Source organism: Marmota monax, unplaced genomic scaffold (assembly GCF_021218885.2).
Source record: "Marmota monax isolate L192 unplaced genomic scaffold, Marmota_monax_Labrador192_F-V1.1 WCK01_AAM20220418_F8-fsc00021, whole genome shotgun sequence".
NCBI lineage: Eukaryota > Metazoa > Chordata > Mammalia > Rodentia > Sciuridae > Marmota > Marmota monax.
In genome coordinates, this window is record NW_026695228.1 from 3,843,227 (window position 1) to 3,861,371 (window position 18,145).

General features: G+C 37.0%; 1 protein-coding gene across 5 annotated transcripts in view; it reads left to right on the forward strand.

The window, feature by feature from the left end:
• Rbms3 (RNA binding motif single stranded interacting protein 3) overlaps positions 1-18,145 on the forward strand; it is a 1,321,467-nt gene that overhangs the window by 557,214 nt on the left and 746,108 nt on the right. For all 5 annotated transcript variants that reach the window (XM_058576560.1, XM_058576562.1, XM_058576563.1 and 2 more), the window contains exon 3: positions 4,995-5,168. In XM_058576560.1, the coding sequence (XP_058432543.1) occupies positions 4,995-5,168 (174 nt within the window). The remainder of the gene's footprint in view (positions 1-4,994; positions 5,169-18,145) is intronic.

Sequence of the window (18,145 nt, forward strand, 5' to 3'; positions counted from 1 at the left end):
GAAGCTCTTTATCCAGCTTCTTTGCTCTTCTCTCTGGCTGCCTGCCTTTTGGCTGTTAGAAGCTCCCTGGCATTACTCTCAAAGGGCATGCCAAGGAGGGAAAAGATAGTGGAACTCAGATTAGCCAATTATGGTGTCTAGAAAATTAGGATTTTTTTTTTTTTTTTGATCACGAGGCTTCCACATGAAATGAGAAATGGCATCTGAGCCATTTCTCGATGTTGTCACTGAAAACTCAGGAGTCAGCCTTTTGCAATAGGCCGACATCAATTGAAACATAATTTCAAACTTTGATTGAAATATAATTAAGACATAATAAAGTACACAGGTCTCAAGTGTTCAGTTTTGATGAGTTTTGGCAAATGTATGCATTCATGTAATAACCACCCCAAATAAAATAGCAAACATTTCTAACACCCTCTCTAATTAATTGCTTTCAACTCCCAGCCATCACTTTTAGATTTCTGTTACTATATATGTTTCTTTATTCATCTTGGACCTCATATAAATAAATTCACACATATTCATTCTTTTATTCCCATCTTTTATTTGGCATGATTTTTAAATCCTTCATGTTGTTGTGTATCATGTTTATTCTTCTCGATAGTGTTATAGTATTTCATTATATGAATATGCGCCAATTTTTTAAAAATCTATTCTCCTGTTAAATACACGTGAGTAATTTTTAGTTCATGACTATTGTGAATAAAGCTATTATTCCCATTTTTATAAATGTCTTTTTCTATATGTATGTTATCTCTTGGGCAAATAATAGGATGGAATTGTTGGATCATAAAGTAGATGTATTATTAATTTTATTTGAAAAATTCATTTTAAAAAACTATCAAACTTTGTTCTCCAAAATAGTTTTACCAACTTAAACTTGCTACCAACAATATATGGGAATTTCAGGTCCCCAATAACACATCAACATTTAATATTTTCAGTCTTTAGGTTATCCATTCTAGTGGGTATAAACTGATATGTAGTTGTAGCTTTATTTTATATTTCCCTGATGACTAATGATTTTGAGCACATTTTTGCATGCTCATTGGCCATTCCAGTATATTCTTTTGCGCATTGTCTTTTAAAGGGTGGATAATCTGTGCAATTTAATCAATATTTTTGAGCCCTTGCTCTTAGTCATTCAAAAGGAAGAAAAACATAAGTACTTGGAGTTCTACGGCAGATGTAGAGAAGGTCAGAGAGTCAACCATTTAGGAGAAGATGCTATGTATATTGTAGTATTTCAATATACTACAATATACTGTATACAATATACTGTATACTCTGCCTATACCTTCTTGGTTCTTACCCTTACAGGGCATGTCAGCTGTGTCCTGGGACTCTCTACTTAAGAATGTTCTTTTGACCTGAATCTTAGGCAAGCAAGAAGTGCTAAAGAATTCAAGTTTCCATGAGCAGCTCTCAGACAATATGAAAGGCAATAGTGGGCTACATTCTCCAGTTTCCTCACATGTGTGGTTTAACTCTGTGGTATATTCTACACTGTCTTCCAGAGTTCCCCAGTGGAGACAGATCTCAACGCTATACCTTATTCAATGACGCAGACTTAGCAGCTCACTCTTTATCCCCATTGACTGATCCTACTGATTTTATTGGGAATCAATTCCAGAGTGAACTACTAGTACTTCAGTCCTTGGGTTGTAATATATGCTTCTGAGAAATACAACTAAGGCATTTATCCTGAATGATGTGTGCTGGGACTCAAGAGTTGTTGCGTGAAAGGCTATCTGAGCAATTTGGTGAGCTTAAGTTGATGAAGTTACGACTTTAATTTCCCGCATAGACACAAATGAAAAGATGAAGATGAACATGACAGAAAATTAGGACAGGCAGAGCCTAGCGGAAGCAAAGTCTTCTTGATGGCTGGTTGATGGTTGAGGCTGATGGAATAGGTTTTTCAGAAAATGTCAAGTGTTTCAGCATCATGGAAGTGTGAATTAACAGAAGGTGAGAATATTCCTCTCGATGACATGAATGACAATGGTATGAATATATAGGTCATATTTGGAGTAACAGTTTATTTAGAACTTGAGATGAGATGGAAAGGAACAAAAAATAAGCGTTACAATGTCAGATAGAATGGCATTAGGAAGAATCTCAAATGAGAGACTAAGAAGCTTTGATTTTCTTTCATAAATGGTAGGAAAGCACAGAACATTTTCCAGCGAGGATTTACACAATAAAAGCAGGTTTTCAGAAATTCAAAATGTCATGTCATTATGGAGGGTCAATCATGGCTTAAGGTGGAAAGTTCTTGGTTCAGTTTAGCAGTTCTGGTGTAAACTGATGAAAATCTTAAAAATGGGTAGTGGTAATAGGAATGGACAGGACAAATCAATTCAAGAATCATGTGAAAAGATTCAATAGAATTTGATGACACAGATAATTGAAATTAGAGGAAAGATAAATGAGTGAAAGTTGATAAGGCTTCCAGGCAGTTGGTTTCAAAAATGTTCTCATCACCTTGAAAATGATCAAATTATAGAGGAGGTAAAATTTTAGAGTAAAACAATTCATTTAATTTTATGAATGGTAATTGAAACTCTGGATCCCTTTAGGTGATTGATAATTACACAGCCCACAGCCAGCAGATATTTTAAAATTGAGGGCTCGGTTTCAGGAGAGAGATGGTACTGCTAAATTATATCTAGGGGTCATCTTAGAAGTAACACCTCAAGCTTTGACCGTGAATGTGATCACAAAGGAGAAAAGTTAAAAGAGTTTAGAACACAAGACTAAGGATTAAGTCCTGGGAAAATGACCTAATTTATGGAGAAAAAGGAAAAGCGGCAAGTAGTGAGATAAGCAGGTACAGTCAGAAGGAACATTGAGTCTAGGAGAAAATGATTGTCATGGGGAGGGGGTGAAGCCTGTTAGAGGCTTCAATGATCAAGGGGAAGTAACTCCTTAGCTATAGAAAAGGCAATTCAGTATTGGTTTTAGTAGCTTCTTCTGAGCCTGGTTGAAAGCTGAGATAAATAGATTAAATGGATAGATGATGATGATGATGATGATGATGATGATGATGATAATAATAATAACAACAACAATATAATAAAATGCTAAGGTATTTCAGCAACACATATGGGCTCTTTGATAGCTAAAATGCCAGGGGGATAAACTGGTAGAATCAGGAACAGAACCAAGAAGGAAGTCTAAGACCTTTACAAAAGAGTGGGAGGAGACTTGCAGGAAGAAGATCACCATGAATAAAATCTTTGAGAGACTGATGGCACTGGGAACATAACTAGGAAGTGGAGGTACTTACAAACTCACCTGTACATAAAATTTAAAGCTCCAAATCTAACTACATGTAGAAACAGATTTAAAAAAAAAATACAACAACAACAAATTAAACGTGTGACTACTGGACCTAGTTTTGAAGGAGCTACTTCTGAATGTAACTGAGTTTGAAAGTGAATTTAGTGAGCATAAATACAGAGCAGAAACTAAGATACTTCCAGAGCTCAAGATAAGTTTTATGTGGACTCATTTCTTCTTTGAGATAATTGTGACTGAGGCACAGAGAACAGGGATATTTATATATAGTTTCTATACTTAGAACCAAGCACAAATGTCCTGTTTTTATAAAAGTCCACTGTTCTCCTTCTCCAACAGGTTTCCCCTGCAGAGGTATGCAGTAGTGTGTACATTTTGTTTTAGTAGCTGCTTATCTTAGTGAAATATTGAGCCATGTGGATTGCATGCTTGCTAGTTGTGCTAATGAGAGATGGGAATGGGGAAAGATAGACAACCAGATAAAATGGTTGCCTCAAAAAGGCTGTGTTTTCCAGTTTTTTGTTTAAACATTTTAAATTGCTAATTACCATTCAATCACTGTTTTAATTTTTCTTTTCTTTTTTTTCCAAATATTTTTGAACTCATGGGAAAGAAATGGCCCTGCCTAGCATGTTTGAGTTGCTGAGGTCCAGTTACCCCAAAATGCTCAAGTCTGTTCTCAGAAAAGTTTTTGCTGTAAGCTAATGATATCATAATCTAGTTGAATGGGAAACACAATCTTGGATAAAAGTTTCTTCCCCACTGGATTTCCTGAATATAATAGCAATGCGATTAGCACATTTTCCCAGTGATTGAGTTGGCATAGATCCATAGATTTATAAATAGAATTTATTGTGAAAGTTACTGTGCTACTGGGGTAAGTGACTATTGCAATTTGATGATAGAATGTGCTCTCTGAAAAGAAACTATTATATGCCTTATATTCTGTGGCCATCTGAGGACAAAGAAGGACAGAAGACACAAGTGAGTTTTGTTTTCAGTCAATTCTACAGTTATGAACAACCAGATATAGTTAACATTTGGCAAATTGATATTTTACTACCACTATATTTTCAGTTGCGTTAATAGAGCAGGTTGGGGTAAATGGCAATTTCAAATGTTTCACCATTTCGCTGTCTTCAGGCAGTCAAATGGTGACCAGTTGGAGTGTGTCCAGATTTCCACTGATGTCTCCTCAGGAGAGCAATAGACTCATGGAATTTGAATACCATTTAGAGTTGGCCACCAATCTGTGCCTCAATCTAATCCTCATAAATTAAGATTCTTATTTACTGCATTCAGATTAGACTGATGGTGACTTTCTGATGTGAGCCCTGTGACGAAGGACATTTATGTAATTGAGAATATCACCCTGGCCATCACCACAGAAGCATAACTCATTTCCGAAGGATAGAGTTGATTGTTGCAACTAGACAAAAACTGTTTTCCATGAGATTGACTTCAATGGTCCTTTGTGCTTTGTCATCCAGTCAAAATTGTAATAGTGAGAAAACATTTTATCTTAAGCAGAACAGTATTTAATGCTTCCTCTTAAGCCATCGGCTGTTTTCCTAGTCACTGAGTTTTCTGCCAAGCTCATCCATGAGCATGCATGTGACTGTATGTAACTGGCTTGGGTTTTATACATGGAGAGCAGTCTTTACATTGCATTTCTTTCTCCTTGATAGTCTAGCTCCACAGTGAGAGCCTATCACACTAGTAAGTCACGAGTGACCATGAGCCCTGGCTTCAGCTCCCAGTGGAACAGCAGCCAACCAGCCTGGAATACATACTCCTTCCCAAGAGCCAGCTTGCACTACCAGTCCCATGCCAGCTATACCTACTGTACTGGACACCCTGCTGTAAGTACCTGTTCTTCCATATTTAGTACATTGGATGCTTTATGCAGGTACATTTTATAATTAGAGCTGCTGTTTCTCTGTTAATTGGGCTATTTTTCTAATGAATATGTTGCTCTTGGGTACAAGAGATGAGAAATGGGGAATGTCTTAAGTGTTTAAGTGGCATATGTTTGGATGATCTTTGCTGAAAATTGGTACTTCATTTAAAGTTATTTCTAGGTAACATAGGGAGGAAGAATTTTCATATGGTGTGGTGAGGAGACAAAGGTTTTGGGTCTCTGATTTTATCCTCTGGTTTCCTCTTGGCTGTTAATTATCAATCTAGTTGGTTGCTTTGCTCATGGAGGAGTCCTTCAAACTGGCATAGAGGATCAGTGGATCTTGGATGCTCACATTATCATTGATGGCCTTATATATTTGTATATATGTAAAAATATAGGAATATTTTCCAGTTACTACTACACAGAACTCTGAAGTTGTTGTCAAAGAGGACTCAAGGTCACCTAAAAGTAGCTGATATTTATTAAGCATTTAATATTTTCCAAGGTCTGTCCTAAGTATTTTTGTTTGTATTCTATTGTGTTCATATCTATATAGATAGATATATGCATATGTAGAATTTATACATATACATGTGTGTATATATATGCATATTTATGTGTGTGTATAAATATATATATATGTGTGTGTGTGTACTTTTCAAAATAGGCATTATTAGCATCATTTTAAGGGGTAGTGAAATAAGTTCAAAAAAATTTAAGTACCTTACTTCAAGCTCTACAGCTTGTAGTGGGCCTGAGATTCAAACTCCAGCTGTTTAACCTTCCACCCTTATTCTTGTCCATTGTAATACACTACACTTTCTCAATGACTCTGTGTATTTATTTACATCCAAGGACAATTACCAAATAAAGGAACATTTGTCTTTATGAAATACCTAATTTTAGGTTTAGGGTTAGGGATGAAGATTAGATGCCATCCTATCTTAGAAATCATTAGGAACATTGTAGGTTTATAGTCACTTTCTATGCTTTAAAAATCAGCACCTACCTGATAATTTTCTTTTGTGAGACCACTTAGAATCAAGGGAGTCCAGTAAGAAAAATAGAAGCAAAAAGATTAGAGACTCTTTAGAAAAAGAGTTATGGGTGTTATACTTCTGATTTTAGGGATACTCTAAGGATGAACTTTAAAACCTACTTGATATTCTTCCATTAATCCAACATTTAAACTTTCTTCCAAATTTCCTTCCCATGCTTTGATCGGATGACACTAAATTCTTGACTCTAAGATCAGTACTCATTTAGCTGTACTACTTCTTAGTAAAAAGAATTACATCATCCAAAAATAAGCCAGTGGTTCAACACAGGAGACTGTGAGCCAGGGTAGGATAACAACATCCCAAAACATGATCTATCTCATAGTATTTTCTAGGATCCATTTTGCAAGTCAAAGTACTAGAGAAATAGCTGGTGAGAGTAGATTCCATGGTTGCCATGCAGCATAGTATCCAAAGAGGTTTTATGGCAAAAACTGCAGAAAAGGAACCCTTGTCTGAACATATTCCCAGTGATTTTCTTGACTCATAAAATTTAGCAGGCTTTAGCAGAGCTATAAATGCTTTACCCATCTTGTGAGATGCTGGTCCTTCCTCCAATTCACTAGTTGGGTTAAAGATTTCCAGCTCTTTGTTTTGTTTGCAGAGGAAGCAGCTGACTCAAAGGGCTGCCTTTGGCCCCCATTTCCCTATTACCAAGGAATCCTGATATCCCCCACAAGTGTGTGAATAGTTAACTTGACACTGATAGCCTTGTTAAAATCTCAGAACACAGGGTGGCCTCTACCTGACCAAATAAGTGTTTTTTCAGAGTCCTTTTTTACATCACTGTATTAGTTTCCTATAGTTGATGTAACAAACAACCTCATATTTGGGGGCTTAAAACAATAGAGATTTATTGTCTTACAGTTCTGGAAGTTAGAAGTCTGAAATGACTTTTAGTAAACCAAAATCAAGGTGTTGACAGGGCCACACTCTTTGATGAGGAAAAGCTGTTTTTTTTTTTTTTTTTCTTTTCCACCTCGGGAGCTACATTCCTTGCATATTTTGGCTCATGGGCCCTTCCCTGATCTCTAAGGCTGACAGGACAGCATCTTAAGTCTATTTCTGCTTCTGCTTCATTTTCACAATTGCCTTCTTTGTCTGTGGTCAGGTTTCTCTATACCTTCTTCTTAAAAAATCACTTGTGATTATATTTAAGCCCCCCACCCCATGATTAGGATCATCTTCTATCTAAAGATTCTTAATTGCATTTACCGAATTCCTTTTATCAGGTAAAGTAACACAGGTTCTGAGGAGTAGGTCATGAACAACTTGGTAAACCATTATTCAGACTATCACAATATGAATATTGTGGTAATGACTCAGTGCCTAACTTCTGAGACATTAGGAAAGTACTTAGTATTTCTTAAAACTAGTGAGACTTACCTTACTGAAGGAAATAATGAAAGGTATTCATTAATAATGGAGCATAGAAATTGAATTTATGGCAATTCAAAATTACTGGAACCATAAACAAAAGTTTGATATTTTCTGAAACACTGTATCTTTCCACTTCTAAAATGAAGTCAATGGTAACAATGCACCTGACAACACCTCTAATAGCATGTATTAAAAGAAAATGTAGCACGAGCATATTAAAGTTTAATTTATTGCATTAGTTAATGAAGAATTCAGTCAAAGGAAGAAATCATGTTCAGACATATAGAATGGCTACTTCAACTTGGGATATAAAATAGCAAAATAGTACTCAAAATGTTCAAGTAGGACAGTCCACATCCTAAATATAGGATATTCTTTTTATTGTTTAAGGAAGCTACTAATGCAAATTTCTTCCCTAGTTATATTTATTTGAAGCACATTTCCTTCATGAAATATTTCTAACAGCTTCCAAATAATATGTTGACTGGTATGTTGGTGTGATCTTCCATTTGACACTTTTGTCACTAGATAGATGATAACACTATCTGCTTTGTGACTTGATATAAAGAATGCCATCAGATTTCCAAGAACTTCCTATTAATTGATAGCTACTATGTGACTAGGGCTCATGTTAATCACAGAAAAAAGAGATTCTTTGGCTACCCTCACACTAGCTGTCCATCCTTCCTGCATCTGCTCCTCTTTGGCAGGTATTTCCTCACACCTGAAATGATGCTATCATTTGGGAGACTTTAGGGGGATGGAGAGAGCAGAAAAGTAGGAAGTTTAAAAGTAGATAGGGGCTCTGGGCGTGATGGTACACACCTGTAATCCCAGAGGCTTGAGAGGCTGAGTTCAAAGACAGCCTCAGCAATTTAGTGAGGCCCTAGGCAACTTAGCAAGACCTTGTTTGTATATGAAAAGTTTAAAAAAAAGAAAGGGGAGGGGGAGAGTGGGCTGGGGATGTGGCTCAGTAGATAAAGGGCCCTGGCTTCAATTCCCTGTGCAAAAAAAAAAAAAAAAAAAAAGTAGATGGGGATGCTCTGGTCTTAGTTGCCAAGGCCAGGAATGATGATTTTGTTTGTTTCTCCAGTGAGGATGTAAGTTATGACTCCACACTCCACTGGGGCTAATTGGAAGACAGCTTGTACAAACATGAGGCAGTGAGCAGGGAGTGCTTAGGAGTGACCAGGGAGACAAAGCAGAACGGGATAAAGGGAAGAAGAGGTAAAGAAAATGTGGGATGAGAGGTGGGAGGGAAAGGGAGAGAGAAGGGAAATTGCATGGTAATGGAAGGAGACCCTCAGAGTTATACAGTGGAGGGGGTAGAGAGAGAGGAGGGGAGGGGAGGGGAGAAGTGGGGAGGGGGGAGGGTGGAGGATGGGAAAGGCAGCGGAGCACAACAGACACTAGTATGGCAATATGTAAATCAATGGATGTGTAACTGATGTGATTCTGCAATCTGTGTATGGGGTGAAGGTGGGAGTTCATAACCCACTTGAATCAAAGTGTGGAATATGATATGTCAAGAAATTTGTAATGTTTTGAACAACCCACAATAAAAAATTAAAAATATATAAAAAAAAGAGGTAAAGAAAATGTAAAAAAAAAAAAAAAAACAATAACAAAATAAAAAGGAACAGTATGCTCCAAGATGCTGCCCTGAGGCCTTGTCTGTCCTTCAAGAGAAGAGGCAGGTATGGACGGCAGAGTTGACAGAGTGGTACTCAATTTCTCTTTAAAAAAAAAAAATCAAAACAAAAATCCCTTCAAAAGAAAGGGTGAAGACATGGCACTGCCTTGCTGGAGGACTCTCTCTTTCATCATTAAAAAAGGCTCACAGGAGGTTCCTTCCCTAGAACCTTGTTTACAGAGCACAGGGACAATTTCCCAATTGCCTTCCAGGAGAGAAATTAAGTTGGTAAATAAAACAAGTGTCCCCTAACATCACTAGAGTGGGTATGACCACACAATGAAGCATCATATCTATGACATCTGTTCATATCTAGGGCATCTGATAACCCTAGTGTGGGCTGCTTCCTGAGTTCAGGTCCTACTTTTCTACATCAGCAGGAGCAAGTATTTCTTTAGCAATTGATTATAACAGAAGAGGCTGCATGCCTCCTTTCTCTTAATTGAGGACTTTTATACTTCAAGAAAATATACTTTCTTTGAGAATAAATATAGTACCCTCGGTAACAGTTCCTCCAGCTCTCTGTTCTAATTTCTAAGTCAGAAAGATGATTGAGTACCACATTGACTACCACAACTGGCTTTTTTATAATATCTGGAGATGACACACAAATATTGGAACTTAGATCATTAATTGTCTTCATTGGTTATCCAAATTATTCTAATCTATTTATTAATATGTGCAGAAATGTTTCAGTACTTTGACAACCAGTATGGCTGGGCAATAGTTTAATAATAGTTCTGCATAAACTTTTGAGGCTAATGGATAACTTGGCTAGGGGTATGGAAAATGGACATTTTTTTAGGGAAATAATGATCAGATGGTCAACTTCTTTGATTTCTCTTTTGTAAGCTGATTTGCTGGTAACTCAGCAGTATTCTAGTGCTATGGTCACCATATTCCAGTTTTCCTGGTTTATGCTTATTTCCTAGCATAGTTATTAATAGTGTCTCCTCTTGCTCTCAAAAATGTTCAGGTTTAGAAGATATATGATCTCCCTACCATAGCCTGTTCCAAAAAAAATAATAAAAAAAGCATATTCTGTGCACATAAATCTTACTGTAGCCCATTGCCTCAGGGTATAGAAGCTCCCCAGGAGAGCACCAACAAAGGAAATGCCTCATGTAATGATTAATCAGGCACCATAAGCCAATGGGGCTTCCAGTCTTTCCCAGCCATGTGTGTGTCAAGTGCTGAGGGAGAAGAATAGTGTTATCATGGTCTGAAACTTACAGCCTTTGCAATTATTTAAACTTATAATGAGAGTTTCAGATAACTTATAAATGAGAAAGATGGTATGTAATTTTTCAAAATTCTTCTAGGAACATGTGACTAAACCACTATTTAATGCTATTTAAAGACACTACTCAAAGCTATTCTTCCTAAACTTTTTTTTTTTTTTTTTTTTTTTTTGCAAAAATCACATCATGGAGGTCATTCTTAGAGGAAGGAGTGCTACAAACTCAGGATTCTGGCTGCCCTCAGCCTTGCCAAGCTTCTTCTCAGCATGCCTATATCTCCTTGTAGCATATACTGTCCAAGGCTTTCATTTCCCCCTCACAAGATCTCCAAGACAGATTGTACAAAGCAAATGACAACATGATTGCCTTTATTTGCAGGTGGAGCAGGAAACTCTATCATGGTCATTTTACTCCTCGGAACAGTATATCCAACTGACAGTGGTTTCAAAGGGAAAGTTGCATTTTAACCGTTTTGAATAAAATGTCTGGATGTGGAGATGCGCTTTTATCTTTGTGGAGGATGACTGCAATAATACCATCCATCCTATACCCTCCTTTACAATGTATCCAATCATTCCCCAATCTGGCTGCCCTTGGGACTCACTTCTAATACAGAAGTGATGCTGTGTGATTTCTGGATGTAAATTAGAAGAGGCCATGCAGTGCTTACTCATTCTCTTATAAAGTGTACCTCCTGAATGCTCTCTCTCTCTCTCTCTCAGGTGTGTCCTCTATGAACCCAGTCACTGTTGTGAGGAAGCCTAATGCCACATGGAAAGCCCAACCTATAGGTTCTCTGGGAAATAGATTCAGTTGAGCTCAGCCTTTCAGGGACCAGACACATGACTGAAGGAGACTCCAGATGACTCCATCCTATAACTCTGACCCGCTTTCAAGTACCAGTGTCTTCCCATGAAAAGCTTCAGACACGAGAGAGCAGAAACAAATCATTCCCACTGCATACTGTATATGTTCTCAATCTTCAGAAACCATGAGCATAGCAAAATACTTATAGCTTTAAGCTACTAAAACTGGAATAGTTTGTTTTTCAGCACTAAGAACATGAACTATAAACTTGAGCATGTTCATAGGCATTTGGACACATACTATTTTTTTTGTTGGTGTATGCAGAAAACACTTAAAAATCTACATGCCTAGCAATTCTTAATGATATAATACATTGTTATTAACTATAGTTACTACAGTGTACAATGATCTCTTAAATTTATTCTGATACATTGTATCCTTTGACTAAAATCTCCCAAGCCCTCCCCTCTCCAGCTATCATTTTACTCTCTACTTTAGAATTCAGTTTTAAATTTGCTAAGACTTGTCTGTGGCTTACCGTATGATTTATATCCTGGAGTATGTTCTGTGTGTACCCTTGAGAAGAAAGTAGATTCTGCTGCTATTAGATAGAATGTTCTACATGTATCTAATAGGTCCATTTGGTTGAAAGTATAGTCAAGTCTGATATTTCATGATAGCATTTTAGGCTTTCTCTAGCCTGTTCCTCCAAACTTCTCCCATAAATCAATTCTAAAGTCCCTTCATATCTTCAGTTATAGTTACAGTAGTGATCACCACACTCATCAGTACCAATTTTTCATGCTGGCCAGCTTTGTGTTACTAGAATGAAATAGCAGAGACAATTATAAAGGGAACAGTCTCCTTTAGCTCATCATCTTGGAACTTCCACCCCAAGATCAGGTGACCTCCTATTCTGGGGAACCTCTGTTGGGGTACTGCCTGGCAATAATGGGAAGCGTGTGACAAACTGCATACCTCATGAGCCAGGAAATAGAGAGACTGTCAGGTCAGAATTATGCAATCCCTTTCAAGGACATGCCCCAAAATAAAGATCTCCCACTAGATTTTACCTCTCAAATGCTCTAACATCCACCAATAATGCCACTCTGAAGAATAATCCTTTAACATTGGGACTTTGTAGGGACATTCATATAAACTGTATTGCACTGTATATTTTCAAATACATTGTATTTTTGGTCTCAGGTTCTTGTGCCTAATCCTAATCAATTCTGTTGTTGATGATTTACATTGCATTTTTCATTTCACTTATTGTGTTTTTCAGCTCCAGAATTTCCATAAATATATATATATATATATACACACACACATAAATATGTATATATGAACATATATGCATGTATACATATATATATTTCTGTGTGTTAAATTTCACATTTTTTTATTGTCCTAAGTTTACTTAATTGGTTCTGTTTTCTGGAAATTCCTTTAGCTTCCTTAAAACAATTATTTTGAATTATTTGGCAGTCATTTTGTATATCTCCATTTCTTTTGGGTCAGCTATTGGTAAATTGTTGGATTCTTTGATGGTATTTATATGTCCTATTATTTTTCATGTTTTTTTATTGCCTAGTGTTGATATCTGTGCATTTGAAGAAGTGGGAACTAATTCCTGTCTTTTCAGACTTACTTTGTATAAACCCTCACCAGTCCATAGATTCTAGAAATGTTATGTAGCATGGTCTAAGGTTGGGTTTCTTGCTAGACTCCACAGGCAGGTTAACCATATTCTTGGATCAGCAGATGGACATGCACAGTGACCAGATCTATGAAGTGGAGTGTTGATTAGTCCTAAGGAATGAGATTAGAGTCTGTGTCCATAGGAACTGGACTGGCTTTAGGATGGGCCTTGAGCCTTAATTTGAAGGAGATGGTCAGGAGCTAGAATGGGCCTGACAGCTGAGTCCATATGGATTGACCTTTAGCCTGATTATTCAATGTCTGGTCTGTTTTGGTGGAAGACTCACACCTGGAACAACAGTGATGAATTTGGAGCTTGGGTCCACAGGGGTGGTCTTGGAGCCTTAGTCCTCAGTGTCTGGCCTGCCACCATGATCTACCTAGGGTCTACTAAAGCAGGCCTGAACCTGAGGTCCTCAGGATCTTAGAGGGACATGAATAAGCCCGGTGTCTAGTACTGCCCTGGGACTGAGACAGAACTTGGGCCCATGAGGGCTGGTCTGGAGCCTAGAATTGTCAGATGCCCTGGTAATCCTTGTCTGCTGCTGTTGACTCAGAACCTGGGTGAGCAGGTGCTAAAATTGAGGTTAGATCTGTGAGAGCTAGTCTGGGTCTTGCATCTCAGTGGTTGCTTTGAGACCATGGTATACTGGAGCAGTTCGGGAGCCTGGTTCTGTGAGGGCAGTCCAGATGCTACTGAGATAGACCTGGATCATGGATCTGCTAGAGCAAGTTTGGACCCTCATTGTACTGAAGCATTTATTTATTTGTTATGTAATAAATTCAAGGTTTTATTAGTACAGAGAAAGGGAATGGACATTTGCAATACAGACTCAGATCCATATTGTTTTGCTTCCCCCAGCATGCCCTTAGCCATCTCCTAGAAGATTAAGGCTCTTTGAAACAACTTTAAAATTCCACACTATTTAAGTCAGCTTCTCCACTGCTGTGACTAAAAGACAAAACAATAACAATTTTAGAGGAGGAAATGTATACTGGGGGGCTCAGTTTCAGAGGTATCAAGGCTGGCTCTATTCCTTTGGATTTGAGATGAGGCAGAAAATCATGTCAGAAGAGTATAGCAGAGGGAATCATCTCACATGATGATCAAGAAAGAGAGAGAGAGAGAGAGAGAGAGAGAGAGAGAGAGAGAGAGAGAGAGAGAGAGAGAGAAAACTCCACACACTGGATACAAAATATATACTCCAAAGGCATGCCCCCAGTGAACCCACCTCCTCCAGCCAAACCCCACTTGCCTTCAGTTATCCCTCAGTTAATCCCATCAGGGATTAATTCACTGATTGGGTTAAGGCTCTCAAAACCCAATTATTTCTCCTCTAAGCCTTCTTGCATTGTATCACACAGAGTTTTAGGGGGAATACCATATATTCAATCTATGTCACAAAATCCAATTCCCACTTATATCACAATATTTAAACCCAGATTAAATCATCTGTGATACTGCACTGTGTGGTTGGGTTGTCAATGCTATTTGTACATGAATCAAGGTGAAAACATTAGGAATTTCTATCCTAAATTCTCTTTGTTCTTTTGCTTAATCCTTCAGGGACTATGGCTTTTTTCATAAAAATATGCTTGCTTCCTGATTATACTTTTACAGTTGTGTAGCAAGATTCCAAACCAATAGTTCTCCAATGTTAAGGGTATACCCTTATAAGACAGTAAGTTGAAGAAGCTATAGGAATATAACAACTCAATATGGACACTCTGGAATCAGACTGACATGGGTGTGCATCCCAGCTCTATTAGTAGCTGCATGACCTAGGGCAGTTATTGAATATCTCAGGGTCAACTTCTTTCTACATAAAATAGACAAATTATAGCTTTCTTCTTGTGAACATTGTGGGAATTTAGTGAGATAATATACATGAAGCTGTTTAATACAAGCTTATCCCTTTAAGTCACATAATATATAGAAGTTATATTGAAATTGGAAAGAACTCAATTTTAGTTTGATTCATCAGAGAAGGCTTATTATAGACTCCCCAGTTTGCACTGTTTGGGTGGCATCTTCTTTATGACTCTGGCACTTGGACTTCAACTTTTGAGAAAACTTCATGTACATGTAGAATTATTAACATCTTCCTGGAAATGTCAACCTTTTCCCTTTCTTTTCTGTTGAACATCTATAGCCAAGACTAGGAAGGTGCTAGAAATGTGGCTGTAGTTTGGTGTTTTTAGTGACATCTAAGAACTAAATTCCATTTGTTTCATGTGCTTTTCTTCCCATAGGCAGTGTCTTCCAGATAGGAGTGAGAATCCTATGCTGATTGTACCTCCTGACTTTTATTTTCCCCACAGGAAAAATCAGGGTCTGAGCTGGTGTACTTCTTTCTCTTTGTGTAGTCTCCAGTCATGATACTCTCCCTTGTGTGGCCTTTCCCCTTTTCTAATATTCCCTTACAGTATCTCTTTAATGCTTAGATCAATACTATTTAATTCTGAGTATCCCAAGCAGATGTTTTGAATAATGGATTCACTCATGTATCCGGAGGTTCTGACCTCCTCTGTTTCTAAGACAATGTTGGAACTCTAGGCTGTGGTGTTTCATGTTGCTTGAGTCTAACTCTGATGATTTCAGTTTTGTGTGTTTGACTTTCTTTAAAAAAAATTACCTGTCATGATCATACTTAAAATATTAACATTCAAATTGACTAATTATAATATATCCCATTTAATAGTAAATTTTTAAATTGTCAGTACAATATTTTCTTATAGAAGTAAACTATTTTCAAAGGCTTTGGTGGATAGCATGGAATCTTGTGCAATTTGGATATGACAAGTTGGGTGAGATTAAATTCTTTTTATGACAAGAAATCTGATACATGAGAAGAATTTGAAGATGATAAGAAAAGAAAAAGTGACACCATTGTTGCAAAAGACACATGAGATAGAAGAGTTTTGGTTTATGATCAGTGCTGTTCTAAATGCTAGGACTGATGCAAATGACCAGTTTTATCTGTTATCTGTTCTCTATAGGAGTGAAGTCTCCTGACACAATCTTACTAAGCTGAGTCTTTGAAAGAAACAATGACAAAATGTACTTTTATTATAAAGATTCCCTTTTGAAAAGTAAAATAATAATTTTAAACTTAAAAACAAAATGTTTCAGATTACATCCCCTCATCCTTTTAGGAAAGCCAAGTATCATCAATTACTTCTATGAAGGGACTTTCAATGCAGTTTCTTAAAGCCAAGCTGCTACAATCACAGGCAGTGAACTTAAATGGCACAAGCTTATCAGCTCAGCTCATTGGAGCATCTTTGTAATCATTCATGTATGAATATCCATTAAGATTGGGTCAGGCCTTTTTTTTCCCCAAATATAAACTAATGCAGGTTATTTGAGGACAAACATTCAAACTTTTAAAATATACATTAAAATTAAACAAAATATTCCTGGTCTCTCCTTCCCTGGCCATGAAGATAGTTATTTATCTTCCCAGACACTTTTTGGTTGTGGATATATATTCTTCAATAATTCTTTAAACTTACATGTGTATTTAATTATTAATACAGTAGTCACCTCCACCCATATCACCTTATCTGTGAGGGATTTATTTTAAGACTCCTAGTGAACACCCGAAACTGCAGCTGTTACTGACAGTCTATTGGATAATTGAGGTGACTACTCAGTGACTGATAGGCAGGTAGCATATACAGTGTGGATACACTGGATGTATTTCATGCTGGAATGGTGTGGGCCAGCATGAAATTTCATCCTGTGCTCAGCAGGGTGGCAATTTAAAATTTAGGAATTATTTATTTCTGAAATATTCAACTTAACATTTTCAGACCAGGGTTGGCCACTTGAGTTCCTGAAACCACAGGAAGTGAAACCACAGATAAGGGAAAACTTCTGTAAAATAGAAATAATTACAAAACAATCTAATAAAATGTATATCTTTAAACACAACAACCAGCTTTAGAAACAGAACATTATCAACACTTTTGACATTTCCATATGCCTCTTGAACACATCCTATTTCTAGCTTCTAACCATAATCTAGGATTTTGCTTTAAACATTTCTTTGTCTTTATTCATGGTTTTGCCATTCATACATATTTTAAGATATTCCTACCTATGTTTGAACTCAATATGAATACAAAATGTACTATATGTGGGGTTGTGTAACTTTTTTTTTTTTTTTTTGCTCAGTGTTACATTTTTAAGGTCTATCCTTTTGATGGGAGTAGCTATAATTCATTTACTTTTGTTGATGGAGATATATATATAAACATTGTCCAAACACATCAGAATTTATTTATCCATTTTAATGTTGGTGAACATGTGGGCTGTTCTGTGTTTATACTAGGATAGCAGTACTGTTGAGTTTCTGCTTCCTGGTACCATATTGGCTACCCTAAGGGTGTGGCATATTCAGTTGGCCTAGGCAATACCAGATTGTGGCTGTACTGTGCTGTATGGTTGAGTATGAGCCACTCCTCCACTCCTCGTACCTCTGTGTGAAATCCCATATTGTACTACCTTTTCTTCATTTTCCTATTAGAATATTTGTCATTTTGCTTTATATAACTGGATAATAATCTTTTGTCAGCTCTGCATATAACAAATACTTTCTTGCTGCCAATTATATTTCATTCATTATGACATCTTTTGATGAGTAATTGTTGTTAGTTTGAATGTAGTCAAATTAATCAGTCTTTTATAAGTAGATGATATTTCCTATGTGTTTTTTTCTTTTTTAACCATAAGGCAGATGGTGGTTTTCTTTCCTCTGCCTGTTTCCCTTCTAGTATATTCAAAGTGAAGAACAAAACTATCCCTTCTTATCATAATAAATTCACCCTCAGGAGTTCTTTTGTGATTTTTCTGTTGGAAATTTGAGGGATGAACAACTGAGGTCAGACATTCAAGGCATTGTATTGCATGTCTACCATTCTCTTTCCTTGTGTCGGTCCTCTTCTGTCTTTGCCTGGCCTGTGGAGTCATTGAGAAGTTCTCTGATAACAATAATGCCACACTTCCTCAAGTCCTTTGGGACCTCAGATTCTACCCCAGGCAAGTTTACCA